Consider the following 19,648-nt stretch of genomic DNA (forward strand, 5'->3'; position numbering starts at 1 on the left):
TGTCCCATCCCATCACACCCACACCACGATGAAACCACAAAGGTAAATAACCGGTTCATCCATTTAGCCGCATCGTCATGCAGCAGTTCGGGCTAGTAGCTAGCTACGCACCGAAATGTCGTTGCCACGAGACCGCGAAGGTTAGCTCGCCGGACCATCTTATTATTCTTGGGGACAGAGATCAACCACTAGTTCAAGTATAAAATTTGCGAACTAGCTAGGTTTAAGTACCATAATTTCTAAATTTAAATGACACAAAGGATCAGACACTTCTACGACATCCAAATAATTTCAAGCAAGGAAAATCAGGCAATAACTTGCAAGAAAATCAAGCAATAAATTCCACACAATCTTTAAGAAGCAAGAAAAATAAATCAAGCATCTTAAAGCTGTTTTACATGCATGCAATCATTTTTATGCACATAAAATTGTAGTGCAATGATTCTTTAAATATACCACCTTAACATGCATGTTTTTAACACAATTTTTCCACTCTTTTAATCATGCATGCAACCCATTTTAACCGAAAAAAATGCAAGAAAATCTTGCATTTTAGACTCATCCAGTAAACTCATTTTTCATCATGTAAACTTGGTGACAATTCTAAAAATTATGCATGCACATCCATCGATTCAAAAATTATGCATGCAAGCTCACACCACCAGATTTATGCAAAAATTATAATGCATCTCAAGAACTCATCAAGTAATCCGAATTTAACTTTGATTTATGCATGCATATCCGATCAATTATGTTTTTCATGCATGCAACCTATTTAAAAACTCTCCAAGACTCCATGTAATCTAAGTAAGATCATGCATGCAAGTCTAATGAGAAAGTAGTTAGTCTACATGTTTTTAACAATTAAACATGCAGCAAGCAAGCAAACAAGGATAGATACATGAGCGTTCAAGCTCATGCACCGTCCGAACACACAACCGCAACTCACGGTGATTTAAGTAGTGATTTGATTGAAGTTGCTTCACCACACCACGGATCTGACAGCACTTCACCTCCCCTCTCTAGCTCCGGCGAATCCTTTTCCTCTTCTTCCTCTTGATCGAAAACTTTCTTGATACTTACTCAAAGATCACTCAAAAATTTGAGAGAGTTTTGGTGTCTTTTCTTTTTTCCCCAAAGTCGCAAATGAGCTCAAGTGATGGTAGTTACAGGTGCATGGCTTCGCTTGGGACAAGGGACACATGGTGGCAATGCTCAACATTTGGCGTTGAGAGTGAAGCATGCAGCGACACGTGTCAGCTGGCAAGCCACTCTCGCGCGCATGCAAGTCATGCTCTCTCACTTGGACTCTTGACATTTCAACTTAATTATTTATTATGACCAATCAGACTGAAGACAAGTGGCATCGCGGGAATTTAATTCCCGAATCTTGTCTGTGTGATGTACTTGGCTCGGTTCCTGGTATGTCCCTCTCATACTGCAGAGTCCTTTTGACGTTCCCCTGGTACATTTCTCTTGTATCGCGGGTTCCCTCTGGTAGTCCCTTGGTACATTGCTCTTGTACCACGGGTTCCTTTATCAGACCAGTTCCCTTCTTTGATCCCTTCTTATGCCAAGACGTACTTGGTAGTTACCATGGGTCACCCGTGACAGTCCCTTGGTACACTAGCCGGTCAGCTGGTACACGGCCATGTTACTTCTACTGTCTGTTCTTCGACTTTTCTAGCTTCTACCTTGGTTGTTTCCCTTTTTAATACTTCCTAAGACTTCTCATCTATGATTCCCATTGGACCATCGATCACCTTCTTCGTTGGCCTGATGGTACACCTCCGATCGTTGGCCATTGGCCGTTTCATGGTTTAGAGGTTTTTCTTTGTAATTTTTCTGGTCGTTCTCCATTATCTTTTCTTCTCCTTCTTTATGAGTTCTTTCCGGTTCTTTTTAGCGAAATTTTTATTTTGGTATGTATCTCTTGAGGCTTGTCACTACGGTGACGGTCTTGGTGCGCAACATGGACGTTGCGATCTGTTAGTGGGGGTGAATTGTGACACCTCGGCTTACAGTGAGGTTTTAAAAAATTGATTTGGCCATCTATGTCACCAAAGTGCACTTATCTTTTCGGTCAAAGTTCCTGAGAGAACTCCATAGTTAAGTGTGCTTATGCTGGAGTAGTCATAGGATGGGTAACTTTCCAAGAAGTGATTGTCGGAACTGTGCGAGTGAGGACAAAACACAGGGAAATATCATATGGTGAATTGTAGGGACGATGACAAGTCTTTAAAACCTCCCGGACGTAACAAACCGGCCATCAGATATAGATAGGCTCACGGGCCTAAGGAAAGTATACCTATGGACTGGGATTGGACATGGGGCCCACAGAGAGGTGGCGCTCGGGCGTTACGAAAGTCCCTATTTCTCTTTTAGAAATCTCAAAACTCCCTCTCTTTAATCGAATTTCTTTTTGATTTTTTAGAAACGAAAAAGGGTGTTTTACATTCTTACCCTTAAAAATCAAGATAACTATAGAGAAAACCTGGGTAATATCCACGGGTAATGTCCACCCGACCAAACCCTAGTTGGACGATCTATTCACAAACCCGGAAATTTAAAACGAAAACTAAATCGAAAATTACAAACTTTATTTTTTTTTAAACTACTCTCTCCTATCTCTCTCTCTCTTTCTTCGAGCAAATCAATGGATTTGGGTGAAACTAAATAGAACTAGGGTTCGGACTTTCAATCACGAGATGGTCAAACAAGGGGGGGGGGGGGGTTTGCCGAGAATGAGCTCTCGTTTGAGGAAGAAAAATGGGACAGATTCGAATCTGGGAAAAACTATTCTGGTGGTAGAAGAAGAAAGAGAAAGGGTTCCGGAACCTACAATTCTGGTGGGTGAAGAAGGGGATTAAGCGAATTCCCTATCTCAGGAAGAGAAGGAGATTCGGATTCAATTTTGGCGGCAGTAGGAGGAGAGACAGATTCGATTCTGTCAAAACCAATTCCGGTTCTAGAACCAACCTTTTCTATGAGTGAAGACAGAGATAAAACGAGTTCTCCAATATCAAATAATGGAGAAAAAGAAGAAATGGTTCTGGAACCAACCATTGTTGTGAGTGAAGAAGGAGATAACATGAATTCTCCTGAATCAAGTAATGGAGAAAAATAAGAAATAGTTTATTTGTTATTCGTTGTTGTTGTTGTTTGGGGTTAGGTTGCTAGTGAGTATGGGATCACTAGGATATGAAAAAAAAAAAAAACAGGTCGGGTTGTTTCAGGAGTCAATATGTTCAGTGATCGATATTCCATTGGCAAAACCGCACGTTTTCATTAAACTTATGTAAAGAGACAATGGGGATACTGAAAGTTCTTTAGGGATGTGAGATTCATAGTAAGGAGTATTGATCCTAATCATGGGCAGAGTACATAAAGTAGTTCTTAATTGGATATGATGAAGAGTGCAAAGAAGAGGTTCCCAAGAATATATGAGTTTTCACTTTCAAACATTTTTCCCGTTATTGAGTTTTTGTTTGTTCTTGCTTGAGGACAAGCAAAGATTCAAGTCTGGCGGAATTGATGTATCTGTATTTTATAGAGTCTTAACCATAGTTTTTACATTTGTTTTGAGTCTTTTATTGAGTCAAAGTGTGCTTTTAGAGTATTTTTAGTCTCTTAGGTTACTTTGGAAGGAAACTGAGTGTTTTGGGGAATAAAACATGCATTTGGAGCCAATTTGGTGAAGACTAATCAGACTAGCAAGCAGATGGAGGAAGTGTACGAAAAGCACCCAGGATCGACCGATCCTCACTTGGGATCGACCGATCCCGTCCCCGACTCAAGTTTTTCTTTTTTGTTTTAAACCAACCTTTAGGGTTTTATTTTGATATTTAAGTTAGTGGCTCGGCCTCTAGAGACATAAGCTTTATTTTCTGAGACTATTTTGTATTGAGAGCTGAAGGGAGAAGATTTCTAAACCCTATTTTCTATTCTTTTGCAATTCAATTATGTTTTCTTCATCATTGATTTGCTGTTCTTTCATCTCCATGTCTGAGTAGTTTCTCTGTTGGGTTTAGGATTTCTAAAGAGATTTATGATATAATTGATGTTAGGTTGTTAGATTGGAATTGACCTTGTTGTTCTTCATCTTTGTTGCTCTTATTGCTGGAACTAGAGTAGCTACCTAGTTTATGTTCTTAGGATTTATTCATCTAGGCATCAAACGTGTTGTTGAATTTCCTGAAAATAACAAAGGTGAGCAAAGTGATTTTTAACCAATGGGAGTTGAAGTTAAGACACTTTGTGAACATATCAAACTTGAACCTTGTTAATGCTTGCTTGATAAGCTGAATCCAGACTGAAGTTTAGGGTTTAGAAAATTCATTGCATAGATAGTTAACGTTACGGGAGCGGGTTAGCTTTACAATAGTTATTTGAGTTCAAAAACGGTACTTAATGCATTCCATCTAAATATTCTACATTTGTTATCATAGATTTCTGATGATTCCCTGTATCCAATGCTTTTTATTGATTGATTTAAACACTTTTTAATCTACAACTTTTGTTAGTGACTTTCAAACACAAACTATTCTTTATCTTAGCTATATTTAATCTTCATAATTTCATAGTGTGATTGTTTGGTCTCAGTGGTTTCAATCATGAAGTGTTACGACGATACCACTAGATCGTGGTTGAGTACACATTAGTTTTTAATTGACCTTTGATCACATAATATGGCAAAGTTAGTTATCACTATAAAATAGGTAAATTAAAACAGAAGCAAAAAGATGAAGATATTGTGGTTTGAGCTGAAATTTAGGAAATAAAGGTACAATGAAAGGTTCCTTGAAGAAGGATTATTGTGTAGTTTGCTTTCGAAAACAGTATTTTAATTAAATTATTTATAACTCAACGACAACTCAACTCCGTAAAGACATCTTCGTTCATTGCTATTGTAGCACTTTCGAACTGGGATAGACTTCCAGTGAAAGCAGGAGCATTAGGTAAAGGAACGATGATGCTCTCATTGCCAAGCCAAGTTATCACCGAGCTCATGGTTGGTCTCTTTGTTGCATTCTCTTGAACACATAACAAACCAATTTGTATCAACTTGATGATCTCGTTTCTTGGGTGCTCCATCAAGAAAGGGTCAATTATAATCTCAGGCTTTCCTTCAACCCATCTCTTCCATGCCTGCACCAAGAAAATGTAAATATTTTTACTTTCTCTACAGAAGTTTTGAATAGCGATAAATAAATGGACAAAGACTGATATGTGAAGAAGCTTACAAAAGCTGCAAGGCCTTCTCCTTCGAATCTTTTGTTTCTTTCACCACTTATTATCTCTAGAAGCATAACACCGAAACCATAAACGTCAGATTTAGCTGAGATTTGTCCGTGGTTCAGGTACTCAGGAGCCATATATCCACTGCATATATGCAAACCAATAACATTAAGTAAGTCATGACTGTTTGATTCATTTAAATGTGTCTTCAAACTTGATTAATATATTTGTTACCGGGTTCCAGCTATTCGTTTTGTTTCAGCTCGAGTCACGTCAGTGTCAAACAACCTAGCTGTCCCAAAATCTGCTACTTTAGGGTTCATCTCAGCGTCTAAAAGGATGTTACTCAACTTCAAGTCTCTGTGAATAATCTTCAGCTGAGAATCTTCATGAAGATAAACAAGACCTCGGGCAATGCCTTCTATAATTCTGTATCTCAACTCCCATGTAAGAAGTGAACGCTTCTCGTCATCTACAGTGTTCACAGAAACATTTTCATACTAAAAGTTACCAAATATTTACGAAAAATGACAGCTACTTTACCAAGACTCACCGAATATAAAGCTGTCAAGACTTGAGTTGGGGACAAACTCATAGACAAGAATCACTTCATCTCCTTCATTACAGAACCCAAGAAGCTTAACAAGATTCCTATGTTGCAGTCTTGTCAAGAGTGAAACCTCATTCTTGAACTCTATATCTCCTTGTCCTGAACCTTTTGTCAGTCTCTTCACTGCTACCTCTTTACCGTTAAATAATGTCCCCTGAAACCGGTTTTAAAGATTGGTTGCTTATCCAACACAAAGATCAATCAATAACTTAATATTATGAGAAATGTTATTGTTACCTTATAGACTGTACCAAATCCACCTTGGCCAAGCTTATTTTCAGGCGAAAACTCATTAGTTGCCGTTAAGAGCATACCAAGATCAAACCGTAACATATATTGACCATCAGAATCAGAGTACCCTGCACCTCCATTGATAATGTTGTGTGATTTTCTGCTTCGTGCATGGACTTTGATGAAGGCAACAAACACCAAAATAATAATGAAAGTAAATACAACAACTATTGCTATAATTCCGCTATCTCCTATCCTTCTTCCTGCAATTCATTATCTCCTTAATTTTAGTCTAAGAACCTCTACATCATCATACTTACAAATTTTGGCAATGCTACTAACTCATATGTTTTACCTTTCTCGTCTGTTATAGAGCTCTTCTTTTCCTGAGCCGGAGGTCTAGGAGGCGCAGGAACTCTTGTTACATTACCAAAAGCACCATGGAAAGGATATAGATCCCACCTGAAAAAACAGCTCGGACGATTAACCTCACCTCCTTGTCTTCCCCAAAACAGTTCTCTAAAACGCGCCACGCAGTCTTGCAAACATGTCTTGCAATCTTGGGAAGTTATGTCGGGTGTGCACTGCATCAGCATGTAAACATTTGGATATTCCGTGAACTCGGCTTTTACGGCACTATAGTACTTATGTACCGACGAATTTTCAGCTTTCGCGGCAGCCTTGACGGTCCCGTTAGCCATTGCATTCCATTCTTGCTCGAAAAGGGTCATGTTTTTAGATGACTCAGACTTCAGATTATGTGGATTGTCGAAGCTAATAGCAGGTAAAAGCTCGAGATTCCCAAAATTTGACTGGTTTGAGGAGCTTACAAGACAAGAAACATCGTCTTTGAGGTCTTTCTCCCATGTGAACGAATCAATGCGGTTTTGACAATTATTTAGTATACCCTGAGCTGCACCTTCGACACAACTCATACAATCTTGTCGCTCATAGCCTCTTGCGCAGAGGGCAAGAGCGTGAACTCTGTTGGGACTTTCGCCGAGTGAGGCGTTGTAGAATCCACCGTTGGCGACGACTTTTTTAGCAAGAGTAGAGAAGAGATTCTGACGGTTTAGGCCGTAGCTGCTGCTACCGTTGAAGTAGAGTCCGGTACACCCAACGGCGTTAATGACTTCGAGGTTTGAAAGGACAAGAAGAATAAAAGAAGGGAGGATGATCATCAAAGTAGGGCATGCCCTCATGTCAAATGATAAAACAACTAAAAAAAATATATACTTTATTTTAATTTTGTTTTATTTTGTTATCGTTAAGAAGTAATAGATCTAAGAGCTTTGTTATTGTATTTATATAGGTGAGATGAGAAAGAGGTTATACAACTTCACAAAATGTGTATTGGTCAATTTCGTTTGGAATACTAAACATGTGATCCCCAAGCATTACGTACTTTTCGAGCTCTAAACTTGTGTTGAAGTTGTCAAGTCTATAGTTTTTGTATGTTTTGCGAGGACTCTGCAACTTCTATTTTGGTTAAGAACAATTTTTGGGTTCACTCTAAGGTGAACCTCTTTGTTCACTTTTCATTATTTTAGCCAATGAGAATCTGACATGTCATAATGAATTTATCAACTTATTTATTCACCTTCTTATAAAATAAGGAAACAAAATCTGTAAAATTAAAATCTAAATCCTAACCATCTCATTTGTAAACCCAAATCGAAATATAATTTCATTCTAATTATAAAATCTAAACGCTAACCATCTCATTTGTAAACCCAAACCGACATATAATTTCGTTTTGATTGTAAAAACTAAACCCTAATTGTTTCAGTTGTAAACTCAAACCGACATATAATTTCGTTTTAATTGTAAAATCTAAACTCTAACGACTTTATTTGTAAACCCAAACCGACATATAATTTTGATTTGGCCAAATATATCACCAAAATGCACTTATTTTTTCGGTTAAGGATCCCGAGAGAACTTCATGATGGGTGATACTAGGTTTTTTCGTGTCTCCTAGCAGGTCTCAATTAACCTTATGCAGTTGTAGTACAGAAGGTGCCAATCCAATCGGGAAACTTTACTAATAATCAGGATGCAATCAAGCAGTCACAAGTTAAGCCAAATTCAAATGAGTTTTTGTCTAACAAACTTAAGTGAACGAGATGCAAGAACAAAATGATTTTGCAGAACAAGAGCTAAAATGCAATAACAGAAGAGAGTAAAACAAGCTAAACGTGCAGAGAAAAATGAACAAGCTATCGCAACTAAAACAAAGAAGAAGCTTATAGATGTAGAAACAATCAGATAAGTAAAGGCCTTAAGGATGGGGTTATTGATTTCGGTGGAGTCTCTTAATCTACCTAGAATGCCTAACAGAGCACAATCAAGCTATCCCTAGACAACGAACATCACAACTTAGCTAATCCAATCTCTTGACAGAAGCTACTCAGACTTAATCAGTTCCAAACCTAAATCTCGCTAGAGAAACATGATTAAGTAGGCATGACAAACAAGTTCATTCACGTCAATAAACACCCTAGACATCCAATCTCTTAGGCTAGGTATGTAAATCTCTGGTATTAGTTTGTTCAAGCATCTCATGGAACACCTTTTGGATGCTGAGATGCTTAAGATCTAATTCCAAATGATCAGTAAGAAATTAGCAGTAAGAACACTAATCCAGAAGGGAAATCAAACAATCTAAGCTTAGGCATCCTATTAGACTAAGATTCTCCACTGAATCTATCCCATCCTCAAGTACTCTAGTTCACTACTCAGATCCGGAAATCATCATCAAGGATGCAGACCCATAAAACATTGAATCAAGCATCATCAGATAGACAAAAATGAAATGAACAATTTTGTAGAAGAAATCAAATGCAAAAACTCAATAAAATCAAAGCTATCTGGATTACAAAGTCTCAAGCGTTTTATGTGGCTAGGTAAACCTTAAGGAAAAGAACCAAAAACGAGATATCCGATTAAAAAATTAACAAAACGTATTTATAGTAAAACATGGAAATTCCTGACAAGATAGAACGTCGGTTCGGGAACCCTTCTTGGACGCGTCTTCAGAACAAAACCAGGACATCGGTTTAAGAGCGTCGATCAAGTCGCATCGTGAGAGTGTCGATCGAGTCGGAGTCTAGGAAGTTTGATCGAATGACGGCTTGAGATCGTTGATCGAGTGGCAGCTTGAAAGGTGTCGTATGAGAGCTGCTGATCGATTCGAGTCTTGAAGGTCCTCAGGAGCCCTCCTGGGACGTCTTGGTCGAGTCGCTGCTAACATCCGATCTAGTGGGAGCTCTCCTTTGCGTGCAGGTCGAGTCGGAATTCAGAACGTACGTGCGTCCACTAAAATGGCAATAACTCATAAATCACAACTCCGATTGGCTTGAAATAAACGGCATTGGAAAGATGACTCAATTCCCTACAACTTTGATGAATATGTCGAAAGCTTAATCCCAAAGTAAAATCTTCACTCGACTCGATCAAATATGTGGAAGGTTGGGTCGCTGGATAGTGTTGATCGAGTCCCTGGACTGCTTTCCTGCTCCCTGTTTGCTTTTGATGATTTAGACATCCCCTAAAACACCTGAAACAACTCCAATATGCAAGATGCATGCAAGACCAATGCAAAGACTACCTAGATATGCATATTATGCAAAAGAGACCAAAAACAACACAAAGCAATGAGTTAAGAGAACAAATGAATGACAAATGCATGATGAAATGGTGTAAAATATATACATATCAATGGGTGACCTTCCTTGAAAGTCAATGGGTGACCTTCCTTGAAGTGATTGTCGGAACTGTTCGAGTGAGATCAAAACACTGGAAAATATCATTTGTTGATTTATAGGATCCGTAAACAATTTTTAAAATCCTCCTAGACGTAACAAATCGGTCATCGAATATGGGTAGATCCACGGGCCGGGAATAGATGTAGGGCCCACTTAGGAAGATGGGTCCATAGACTGAGAATGGACATGGGCTCACTAAGCAAGGTGGCGGTTGAGGCGTTAAAGAGATAGAGGCTACATTATGGTGTGTCAAAAACACTTCCACGAATAAATTAGAAAATTTAACATTAGTTACTATCAAAAGATTTTGTGACGTTAGAAAATGGTTTTTACTTTTTGATTGGTTGTTGGAGCAAGCCATTTTGAGATAGCAAAAAGACGTGAACATTTTCTCTCCACACAGGAGAAGAGCAGAGCCGAGGTTCTCTCTATGGTAGAGATGGTTGGACACAAGGTTATCTCTCAAGGGAGGAATGTGGAGGAGGTTGGACGCAAGGTTATCTCCCCAAGGGAGGAAAGCGGAGCCAACGTTCTCTCCATGGTGGAGGAAGTTTGACGCAAGGTTCTCTCCATAAAGGATGAAGGCGGAGCCGAAGTTTTTTCCATGGTGGTCATTCATTATTGTGATGATACATCATTGATTAGTATATCTTTTTTTCAAAATATTTTTTGAGCCAACAATAGTTTTCACCATGGTGGAGGAGGTTGGACGCAAGGTTCTCTCCATAAAGGATGAGGGCGGAGCCGAAGGTTTCTCCAAGGTGGTCATTCATTATTGTGATGATACATCATTGATTAGTATATTTTTTTTTCAAAATATTTTTTGAGCCAACAATTTTAGTAATTAAAAAGCTATACAGAAGTGAAAGTAAAATAGTTGGCTTATTGTGTTCATATAGATATTTTCTAGGTGGTGATAAATAATATATTTGTAACATAGAATATATTTAGGTGTAAAAGATGCACTTTTAATAATAATATCCATAAAAGATTTGTAAATAGGTATAAATCAGTGTATTATAACAAAAATAAAATTTATAAATAACATACAACAAATTTTAACATATTTTTGTTAACTTTAATTTAATTTATAAAAGTTTAAACAGGTACATCGGACGAGTCATCATCTAACCGTAGATAAAATAAGAAACTAAAGTTTAGTAGTTTACTATATATATATATATATATATATATATATATATATATATATATATATATATATAGATTAGATTGCATGCTTTTTTTATTATTGTTTTATTTCATTTTGTTATGGATTTTTTTGTAAACAAAAGTGCCCTTGCCTACAATTAGAAATCCGATTTAACAATCAACATGCTTTTGAATTACACGACACGACCCATATATGTTGAAAATACTTACAGATAAACACGCCAATATTGATAATTGCACACGAATCCATGCATATCAAACAATCATAAAAGATAAATTCTTAATTTTATTTATTGAAAAGTAGGAACGCATTACATGGTTATTGGTGATAAGTACACCAATTTTATTAGTAGAAAACATTACATGGTTGGTGATAAGTACACCAATTTTATTAAATACAAGTACTTTACGAATGTGTTCATGACTTATCTCAGATCAATAAAACACACGTTTATTTTTATAGCATATGTAAAAAGTCTTAGGCAAAGATCCATATTGACCTTTTTTACTTGACACCATTGACGGCTTTGACTGAAGAAGCTTCAATTACAGTGGAGTGGCGTTCACAGAAGCTCTTCAGTCTTGCAAATGCATCCTCCAAAGCGAAAATATCCATGTCGATANCAAATGCATCCTCCAAAGCGAATATATCCATGTCGATAGAATGCCTCGCCCAGTTCTTTAGACCAAAAGCAATCCCTAAACCAATCCAACATGGTAACATATATTTATATATGTTGTTATGCGAAAATTGTCTTAAAAGCTAAACTTTTAAATTACCGTGATTATAGGTAATGAGAAATTAATCAATACCTGGTAAGAGGACAAGGCATTCTTCAGTAGCAAGCTTTTCACAGAATTCTTCATCATCTTCAATGTCCGCAAACAGTGACAAGTTCAGCTCGGTCTGGGAGAAGAGAAAAAGCATGAATATATATATGATTTACTTCAAACTAATACTAGTAATAAGAAGTCAGAAATGTTTAAGAAATGTGGTAATAATAGAATACCCATAAGAAGGTACAGGCTTCAGTTTTCAAGTAGCAGGTTAGGGCTGGTATGTCTTTGAGCTTAGCAAAGGAAAACTCCGCATTCGCTTTCAGAAAAATCTGCCTCATCTCGAAGAACTCTTTATGAGTTTCCCCCAAGATGGTGGGAATAGCTGCCTACATGATAAAACACACGAATTCACCTTATTATATGCATGCAAAAAAAAAAAAAGAAAAAAAAAACCTGGTTACAGTATGCTTCCGAACTAGAAAAATCCGTACCTGGATAACAGTTGGTGGTTTATCATCTATCGACAGAAAATTCTTAACAGCAATTGCGATCTGTCCAAATATAGCAAGATTAGGACAAGGAAAACTACGTACATGTGAACATTTTCAACTCTTAATATGGACGATGTGGACGAGAAGAAAAATTTGATTTTCACGTACACCAAATTTATTTATACAATGATAAAATTAACCAATACATTCATAGAGATTTAGTATGTTTAATGTTAATGGTATGTAATCTCATTGTTTGCACGTAAAAATTTGTTTTTAACTTAGAAATATACCGACGATATAAAGTAATTGTAGTAATGTTTAAAGAGTGATCGGAAAAAGTGGATTCGGACCTTGTTAGATTGGAAGACACCATCTAGATCGTGTTGGATAAGTTAGAAGTCTTCCTATTCCTAATCATGTTAGGATTAGTCTAAAAGGATAAGGACAAGGCTTTGTTTTAGGAGTTATCTAATACAAAGGTTTTACTATTAGGAATAGGATTGGTATTAGTATAAATAAGGATGTTGAGTTGTGACATATCTTAAGAGAGTTTGTGAGATTGAGAGCTTTAGTTTTTGAGAGAGTTTTCTAAAGCTAATAAAGAAGAGTTGTTCTTTAAATTCCTTGATCACAAAACAGAGTTCTTATATTTGAAATTTAGATTTGGTATCAGAGCTTCAGACGAGTCTTGAAAGGATGGGAGATCTTACCGTCTCTACCGTCAAACCAAAAGAAGGAGGAGGAGGAGCCTCTTCCATCTCGTGTCCGATGCTAAACTTAACAAACTACACCGTATGGGCCATTAAGATGAAAATCGCGCTTAAGGTTCATAAGGTGTGGGAAGTTATTGAACCCGAATCTGCAGAAGACGTCATGGACAATGAGAAGAAAAACATGGCTATTGCTTTACTATTCCAATCCATACCAGAATCACTTACCCTACAAGTCGGCGCACTTGATACAGCTAAGAAGGTATGGGAGGCAATTAAAGCAAGGCATGTGGGAGCAGATAGGGTTAAGGAAGCTCGGATGCAGACACTCATGGCCGAATTTGATCGTTTGAGAATGAAAGATTCTGAGAAAATTGATGACTTTGTGGGAAAGTTATCAGAGATCACATCTAAAATAGCTGCACTGGGAGAAAGCCTTGAGACACCAAAGTTGGTGAAAAAGTTCTTAAAGTGTCTTCCACGATCGAAGTTTATTTACATGGTTGCTTCACTTGAACAAGTATTAGACCTTAATACTATAAGCTTCGAAGACATAGTTGGACGCCTAAAAGCCTACGAAGAAAGGATTCAAGAGGATGAAGAATCACAGGATGAACAAATAAAGTTGATGTATGCAAACATGGACAGACAGACAAACTACAATCCTCGTGACTTTAATGGTGATAACAGAAACAGAGGACGAGGAGGAAGATCTTCTTACAGAGGAAGAGGCCGTGGACGCTTCGGAGGAGGACGAGATCTATCTAAAATCACATGTTTCCGTTGTGACAAAACTGGACACTTCGCCTCAAGCTGTCCCGACCGTCTATTGAAGTTACAAGAAGCACAAGAAGAAGAAGGGAGTGATACACCAAACGCTGATGAGCTCATGATGCATGAGATTGTGTACTTAAACGAAGAACGCTGTATTCCAAGCAAGTATGAGACAAATACTAGAGAAGGAAACATCTGGTACCTTGATAACGGAGCCAGCAACCACATGAATGGAGATCGACGGTATTTCAATCGGATTGATGAATCTATCACTGGTAAGGTGCGTTTTGGTGACGACTCACGGATAGACATCAAAGGGAAAGGCTCTATTGCTTTCGTTGACCTTAATGGAGAACCAAGAATCATGACTGATATGTATTACATACCGGGTTTGAAGAGCAATATCATCAGTTTGGGGCAAGCCACTGAGTCAGGATGCGATATAAGGCTAAGAGGAGGAGTCTTAACAATGCATGATCGCCATGGAAAACTTCTTGCTAAAGCAGAAAGGTCGATGAATCGACTGTACAAGGTGCATATGAGAATGAGAGATGCTGAAAGAGTAAATCTGACCAGTGCGAGTAAATCAAGTCATTGGCACTCAAGGATGGGACATATAAATGCTGCCACACTGAAGTCTATGAGTGAAAAGAAACTTGTTCAAGGAATTGCAGAGGTAAATTTTGACAAAGAGATTTGCAGGTCGTGTTTACTTGGTAAACATGCTAGGAGAATGTTTCCACAGGCTACGACATATCGAGCAAGCAAGGTGTTGGAACTCATACATGGTGATCTCTGCGGTCCGATAACTCCAAGCACCATTGGTGGTAACAAATACATATTCGTGTTAGTCGATGATCATTCAAGGTATATGTGGACAGCTTTATTAAGAGAAAAAGGGGATGCTTTTGAAAAGTTCAAAAGGTTCAAACAGTTAGCTGAACAAGAGTCAGGGGAACACATACAGACATTTAGAACAGATAGGGGAGGAGAGTTTGTCTCTCATGAATTCAATTCCTTCTGTACTAATGTAGGAATCAAGAGGCATCTCACTACTCCTTACACTCCACAGCAAAATGGAGTGGTTGAGAGACGTAACCGAACCTTGCTGGAGATGACCAGAAGTATTTTAAAGCATATGCGAATGCCAAACCACTTATGGGGCGAAGCTATCAGGCATTCAACCTATCTCTTAAATCGAATAGCCACACGAGCTCTTGAGGATATAACACCATATGAAGTTTATCGAGGTAAGAGACCAAATGTTGAGCATATACGAGTGTTTGGATGCTTAGGGTATGCTAAAGTGGACAAGCCACACCTAAAGAAGCTTGATGATCGGTCTCGCATGCTAGTTCATTTGGGAACAGAACCAGGTTCCAAGGCATACCGGTTATATGATCCACAAACCCGGAAGATAGTAGTCAGTAGGGATGTGGTATTTGATGAAGGCAAAGGATGGAATTAGGGTGAAGACTTTGCAGAATCAGAGAGTGGTGGAAGCTTCAGTATCGCATTCGGTGAGTTTGGCAACCATAAAACTCTTGAAGACGAAGAAACAGAGCAAACAGAGCAATTAGAGCAAACTGGTGATCCAAGTTCTAAAGTCATCATCGATTTGACTGATGATCCTACGGAGACCAAGACAGAAATTGCAGAAAATGCAGAGGATCAAGTAGCATTGAGAAGATCTAATAGACATGTCAGTAGACCAAAATATCTTGATGAATATGTTCTTGTTACTAGCGAACAGTGCATGTTTATTGCAGAAGAAGAGGGAGAGTTGCTGCTGTTGAACTTAAACGAAGAACCGAGAGACTTTACAGAAGCAAGCAGGTCAACAGAGTGGATTATGGCTTGCACAGATGAAATTCTTTCAATTAAAAAGAATCACACATGGGACCTTGTTGATCTACCCGCTGGGGTAAAACCAATTGGCTTGAAGTGGATATTTAAACTGAAGAGGAACTCTGATGGTACCATTAACAAACACAAGGCACGATTAGTCGCTAAGGGATACGTGCAGAAGCATGGAGTAGACTTTGAGGAAGTGTTCGCTCATGTTGCTCGACTTGAGACCATACGACTGCTCATCAATCTTGCGGCTTCAAATGGCTGGGAAGTGCATCACCTTGACGTCAAAACGGCGTTCCTGCACGGAGAGTTACAAGAAACGGTTTATGTTGATCAGCCTGAAGGTTTCGAAGAAAAGGGAATGGAGAACAAAGTTTATAAACTTAACAAGGCCTTGTACGGTTTAAGGCAAGCCCCAAGGGCGTGGAACAACAAACTAAATCAGATTCTCTGTGAACTGCAGTTCAAGAAGTGTTCAAAGGAGCCGTCGGTTTATCGGAGGAATGTTGATGGAAATCGACTTGTGGTGGCTGTGTACGTGGACGACTTATTTGTCACAGGTACTAATAGAGGTGTTATTGATCGGTTTAAAAAGGAGATGGCATCAAAGTTTGAGATGAGTGACTTAGGGAAGTTAACATATTATCTTGGAATGGAAGTATGTCAACATGAAGGAGCAATTACCTTGAGTCAACAACGATATGCTTTGAAAATTCTAGAAGAGGCTGGAATGAAAGACTGTAACCCAGTTCACACTCCAATGGAGACTGGATTAAAGTTGTGTAAGTCTTTGAAAGAAGATTCAATCGATGCTACAAGCTATAGAAAGAATGTGGGCTGTCTGAGGTATCTCTTGCATACACGGCCAGATTTATCATACTCTGTAGGAGTCTTGAGTCGTTACATGCAGGAACCTAAGGTATCTCATGGAGTTGCTATGAAGAAGTGTTTAAGTTTTAATGTTGATCCCGACGATGAGGCAGCAAGACAGGCTATTTGGTTGCAGGATCTACTTGGAGAAGTCACTGGTGTACCATGCGAAAGGGCAGTCATTCGGATAGACAACCGGTCGGCTATTGCTCTTACAAAAAATCCAGTATTCCATGGGCGGAGCAAGCATATTCACACAAGATATCACTTTATAAGGGAGTGTGTAGAAAATGGACAATTAGAAGTAGTTCATGTCCCTGGGAGTGAGCAGAAGGCAGACATCTTAACCAAAGCACTTGGGAGGAACAAGTTCAAGGAAATGAGGGAGCTTATTGGCATGAGAGATATGGCTGTGAAGGACTTCAAACTTAAGAGGGAGATTGTTGGATAAGTTAGAAGTCTTCCTATTCCTAATCATGTTAGGATTAGTCTAAAAGGATAAGGACAAGGCTTTGTTTTAGGAGTTATCTAATACAAAGGTTTTACTATTAGGAATAGGATTGGTTTTAGTATAAATAAGGATGTTGAGTTGTGACATACCTTAAGAGAGTTTGTGAGATTGAGAGCTTTAGTTTTTGAGAGAATTTTCTAAAGCTAATAAAGAAGAGTTGTTCTTTAAATTCCTTGATCACAAAACAGAGTTCTTATATTTGAAAACTAGAGATCGTTCAGCGCGAGCCAGCCGGTTTGCCATCCTGGTACATTCCATCCCTTCGATATAGAACCGAGACTGATCACAGGTACGATCGACGAGAATTTCGCCATGGGAACAAAGGGATTACTCCCAAACACAGTCCATCTAAAAACTTCGTCAGAAGCCACCAGTATCCCTAGTTCTCGAGCCAACTCAGCCAGCTTATATATAAAGAGATATTCAATAGTTACGTTACACATTATCAAAGATGAGATCATATAAGTTATAAGATCACGTTGTATAGCTAATTAGAGTATCTGTAAAATACCTCCTTAAGATGAGCTTCAGAGTACGTGTTCCCATTAGGATTGTGTGGGTTAATAATAAGTATCGCACACGTGTTCTCGTCCACAAGCGCACGCACGCTGTCAAAGTCGATCTCATAATTCTTTTCGCGGAGGAAAGTATATTCACGAACCTCAAATTTATTGTAGATTGCGTGGACCATATCCCATGGAAAGCCTGGCTTCGGAAGCAAGATGTTGGCATTCGATGTATGCAAGATTTCAATTACAAGCTCAATGGCTTGTTTGCATCCAACGGTCATAAACACGTCATCTGCAGTCAATTTCTTCGGAAGATCTCGACTTAGATACTCTGCCACAGCACTGAGAATAACGGAAGCAAATCAAAATTTGTCACGGAAGATATACCAAGATACATAATAGAGTTAAGATGAAACCAGAAGTTTTTTATGGGGCTAGATCATATTTTAAAACAATTTTTTTTGTGGGACAGTTTTTCTTAGGACTTTTCAAGCAAAATATCTTAAATGATCAACGATTATTTGATGTATATATTACCTTTTAGCCGCGGGAAGGCCAATACTTGGAGCATAGGCGTTTCCAGTATCGTTAAGGACAGCTTCAACAACTGCCTTCTTAGCGGCAAAGGAAGTCTCGGGGGCTTCACTTAGAGGAGGCAAAATGGATTTTACATTAGGGTCACACAGAGCCATGATTCTAGAGGTGTAACTGCCTAGGGTGGCAGCTGAAGCCTTTTTGGCTGCTTCGCTACCACTAAACTGCCAGTTGACGGAAATCTCTTTCCCCATATTTCTTATATTTCTCTTGTTTAGATTTTTGGTTTGGTGATTGTTTTCGTCGCTATGAGTGGGATTATATAGTACAAGTCTCTACATTTTTCTGTTAGAATAAAGCATGAATTGAAGTGAATTGAAGAAGTAAAGAATTTTATGTTAAGTAAGAGATGTGAAGTAACGAATAAAATATGTGTCTAATATGTAGTAAAGTATGATGTGTGTATGATGTGAGGTAAAAAATAAAACATGTGTGTAAAATATGTGAAGGAAGGAATATGTTATGTAATGTATATTTCCTAAGACATGAACTATAGACACTTTTTTTTTTATATTGACGATATTTTTGTTATTTGTTTTATATCTTTTGATGTTTGTGTTTTTATGAACTATAGACACTTAAGCTTATGTATTGAGATAACAACAGAAAGAAAATAATTATGTATCTCGAGACCACCGTACATGTTTAGAAACCTGGGTTTCCTTCTTTCAAGGTGATCACAAAATGTATTGTTGGTTCCTATTAAGATTCCAAATAACAAATTCTGAACTTTAAATCGAACCATTAACAATAAATAATTAAAAATAATTATATTTGTTTCATAGATGAGTAGAAAACAGAAAATACATCGAAAGAATGTCTCAAAGATACATGCATGATTGATGTGAGTGATAAAAACACCAATTTATTTATCACAAACTCTTCATGATTTATTTCGTATCAGCGGCAAACCATCCCATTTATATTTTAACGTCAGATATATTTGGGAAATCGGAAGTCTTTTAGTTGACGTCATACAGCTTCTGTAGGAACCTTGTGAAGGAAGATTCAAAAGTATTAATATATAATCCAGGGGACTGAAATTTTCTTACGATAACTTATATGTTTGTTTTTATAGACGTATGTTTGTTTTTATATAAAAATGTTTAGAATATTATAATTAATATTATGCCAAATATTTTATTAAACCATCAAAACTGAACACATAAAACGTATATACTAAAATGGTCTAAATTAGATTATAATGTCACTCTCACGTTTAATGTTTGATATAATCAATATTCAGGAGGGAGAAAAGTGGTTAAACCTTATCAACGCTTATTGAAGCTGGTCATCAAAGCCTTTTGATCACATTTATATGACGATCCTCTCTCTCATTTGCCAAATCTTCTCCAACTAAATCTCTATGATCTCTTACTTGTCTAGTTCTTCTACGACTGGACGCGATTCAAGTGCAAATGCATTTACCTTTTTGCCAATTGACAAAATGATATACATCGTTTCTTTGCGCAAAGTACGCTATTATAAGAGTCATAAATCAGCATACACAGAGCAATATATGTTCCAGTATATTTA

General features: G+C 37.9%; 2 protein-coding genes and 1 long non-coding RNA gene across 4 annotated transcripts; all 3 read right to left on the minus strand.

Annotated features, from left to right (window-relative positions):
- On the minus strand, positions 4,708-7,328 carry LOC104716936 (putative cysteine-rich receptor-like protein kinase 39). The gene is made up of 6 exons (XM_010434418.2): positions 6,435-7,328; positions 6,086-6,342; positions 5,792-6,002; positions 5,473-5,710; positions 5,244-5,382; positions 4,708-5,148 (listed from the first exon to the last, which is right to left on the minus strand). Exons 1-6 carry the CDS (start codon positions 7,279-7,281, stop codon positions 4,864-4,866), a joined length of 1,977 nt encoding a protein of 658 aa, XP_010432720.1. The 5' UTR covers positions 7,282-7,328; the 3' UTR covers positions 4,708-4,863.
- LOC104716920 (cystine lyase CORI3-like) lies at positions 11,285-18,358 on the minus strand. 2 transcript variants are annotated; one of them, XM_010434398.2, is made up of 8 exons: positions 18,056-18,358; positions 17,521-17,860; positions 12,288-12,347; positions 12,027-12,182; positions 11,830-11,923; positions 11,672-11,715; positions 11,593-11,632; positions 11,285-11,560 (listed from the first exon to the last, which is right to left on the minus strand). In XM_010434398.2, the coding sequence occupies exons 1-8, from the start codon at positions 18,304-18,306 to the stop codon at positions 11,442-11,444; spliced, it is 1,104 nt and encodes a 367-aa protein (XP_010432700.1). In that variant the 5' UTR covers positions 18,307-18,358; the 3' UTR covers positions 11,285-11,441. The 2 variants fall into 2 exon arrangements, with proteins under 2 accessions (XP_010432700.1, XP_010432707.1); XM_010434405.2 differs by having other exon boundaries at positions 11,437-11,632.
- LOC104716914 lies at positions 13,432-14,091 on the minus strand. The gene is made up of 3 exons (XR_756158.1): positions 13,977-14,091; positions 13,722-13,826; positions 13,432-13,573 (listed from the first exon to the last, which is right to left on the minus strand). It is a non-coding gene; the product is annotated as an uncharacterized LOC104716914 (long non-coding RNA).

This window comes from Camelina sativa, chromosome 2, assembly GCF_000633955.1.
Source record: "Camelina sativa cultivar DH55 chromosome 2, Cs, whole genome shotgun sequence".
Taxonomy (NCBI): domain Eukaryota; kingdom Viridiplantae; phylum Streptophyta; class Magnoliopsida; order Brassicales; family Brassicaceae; genus Camelina; species Camelina sativa.

Bases quoted from the DNA above. Each gene is read 5' to 3' on its own strand.
- LOC104716936 (XM_010434418.2), bottom strand. From the start codon at position 7,281: ATGAGGGCATGCCCTACTTTGATGATCATCCTCCCTTCTTTTATTCTT. The intron at 6,343-6,434 runs GTAAAACATATG...AATGAATTGCAG, and splicing joins CTCTATAACAGACGAGAAAG to GAAGAAGGATAGGAGATAGC. The intron at 5,383-5,472 runs GTAACAAATATA...GCATATATGCAG, and splicing joins AAACGAATAGCTGGAACCCG to TGGATATATGGCTCCTGAGT.
- LOC104716920 (XM_010434398.2), bottom strand. From the start codon at position 18,306: ATGGGGAAAGAGATTTCCGTCAACTGGCAGTTTAGTGGTAGCGAAGCA. The intron at 17,861-18,055 runs GTAATATATACA...CGTTATTCTCAG, and splicing joins GGCCTTCCCGCGGCTAAAAG to TGCTGTGGCAGAGTATCTAA. The intron at 12,348-17,520 runs GTATTTTACAGA...ATATTTGGACAG, and splicing joins CTGAAGCTCATCTTAAGGAG to ATCGCAATTGCTGTTAAGAA.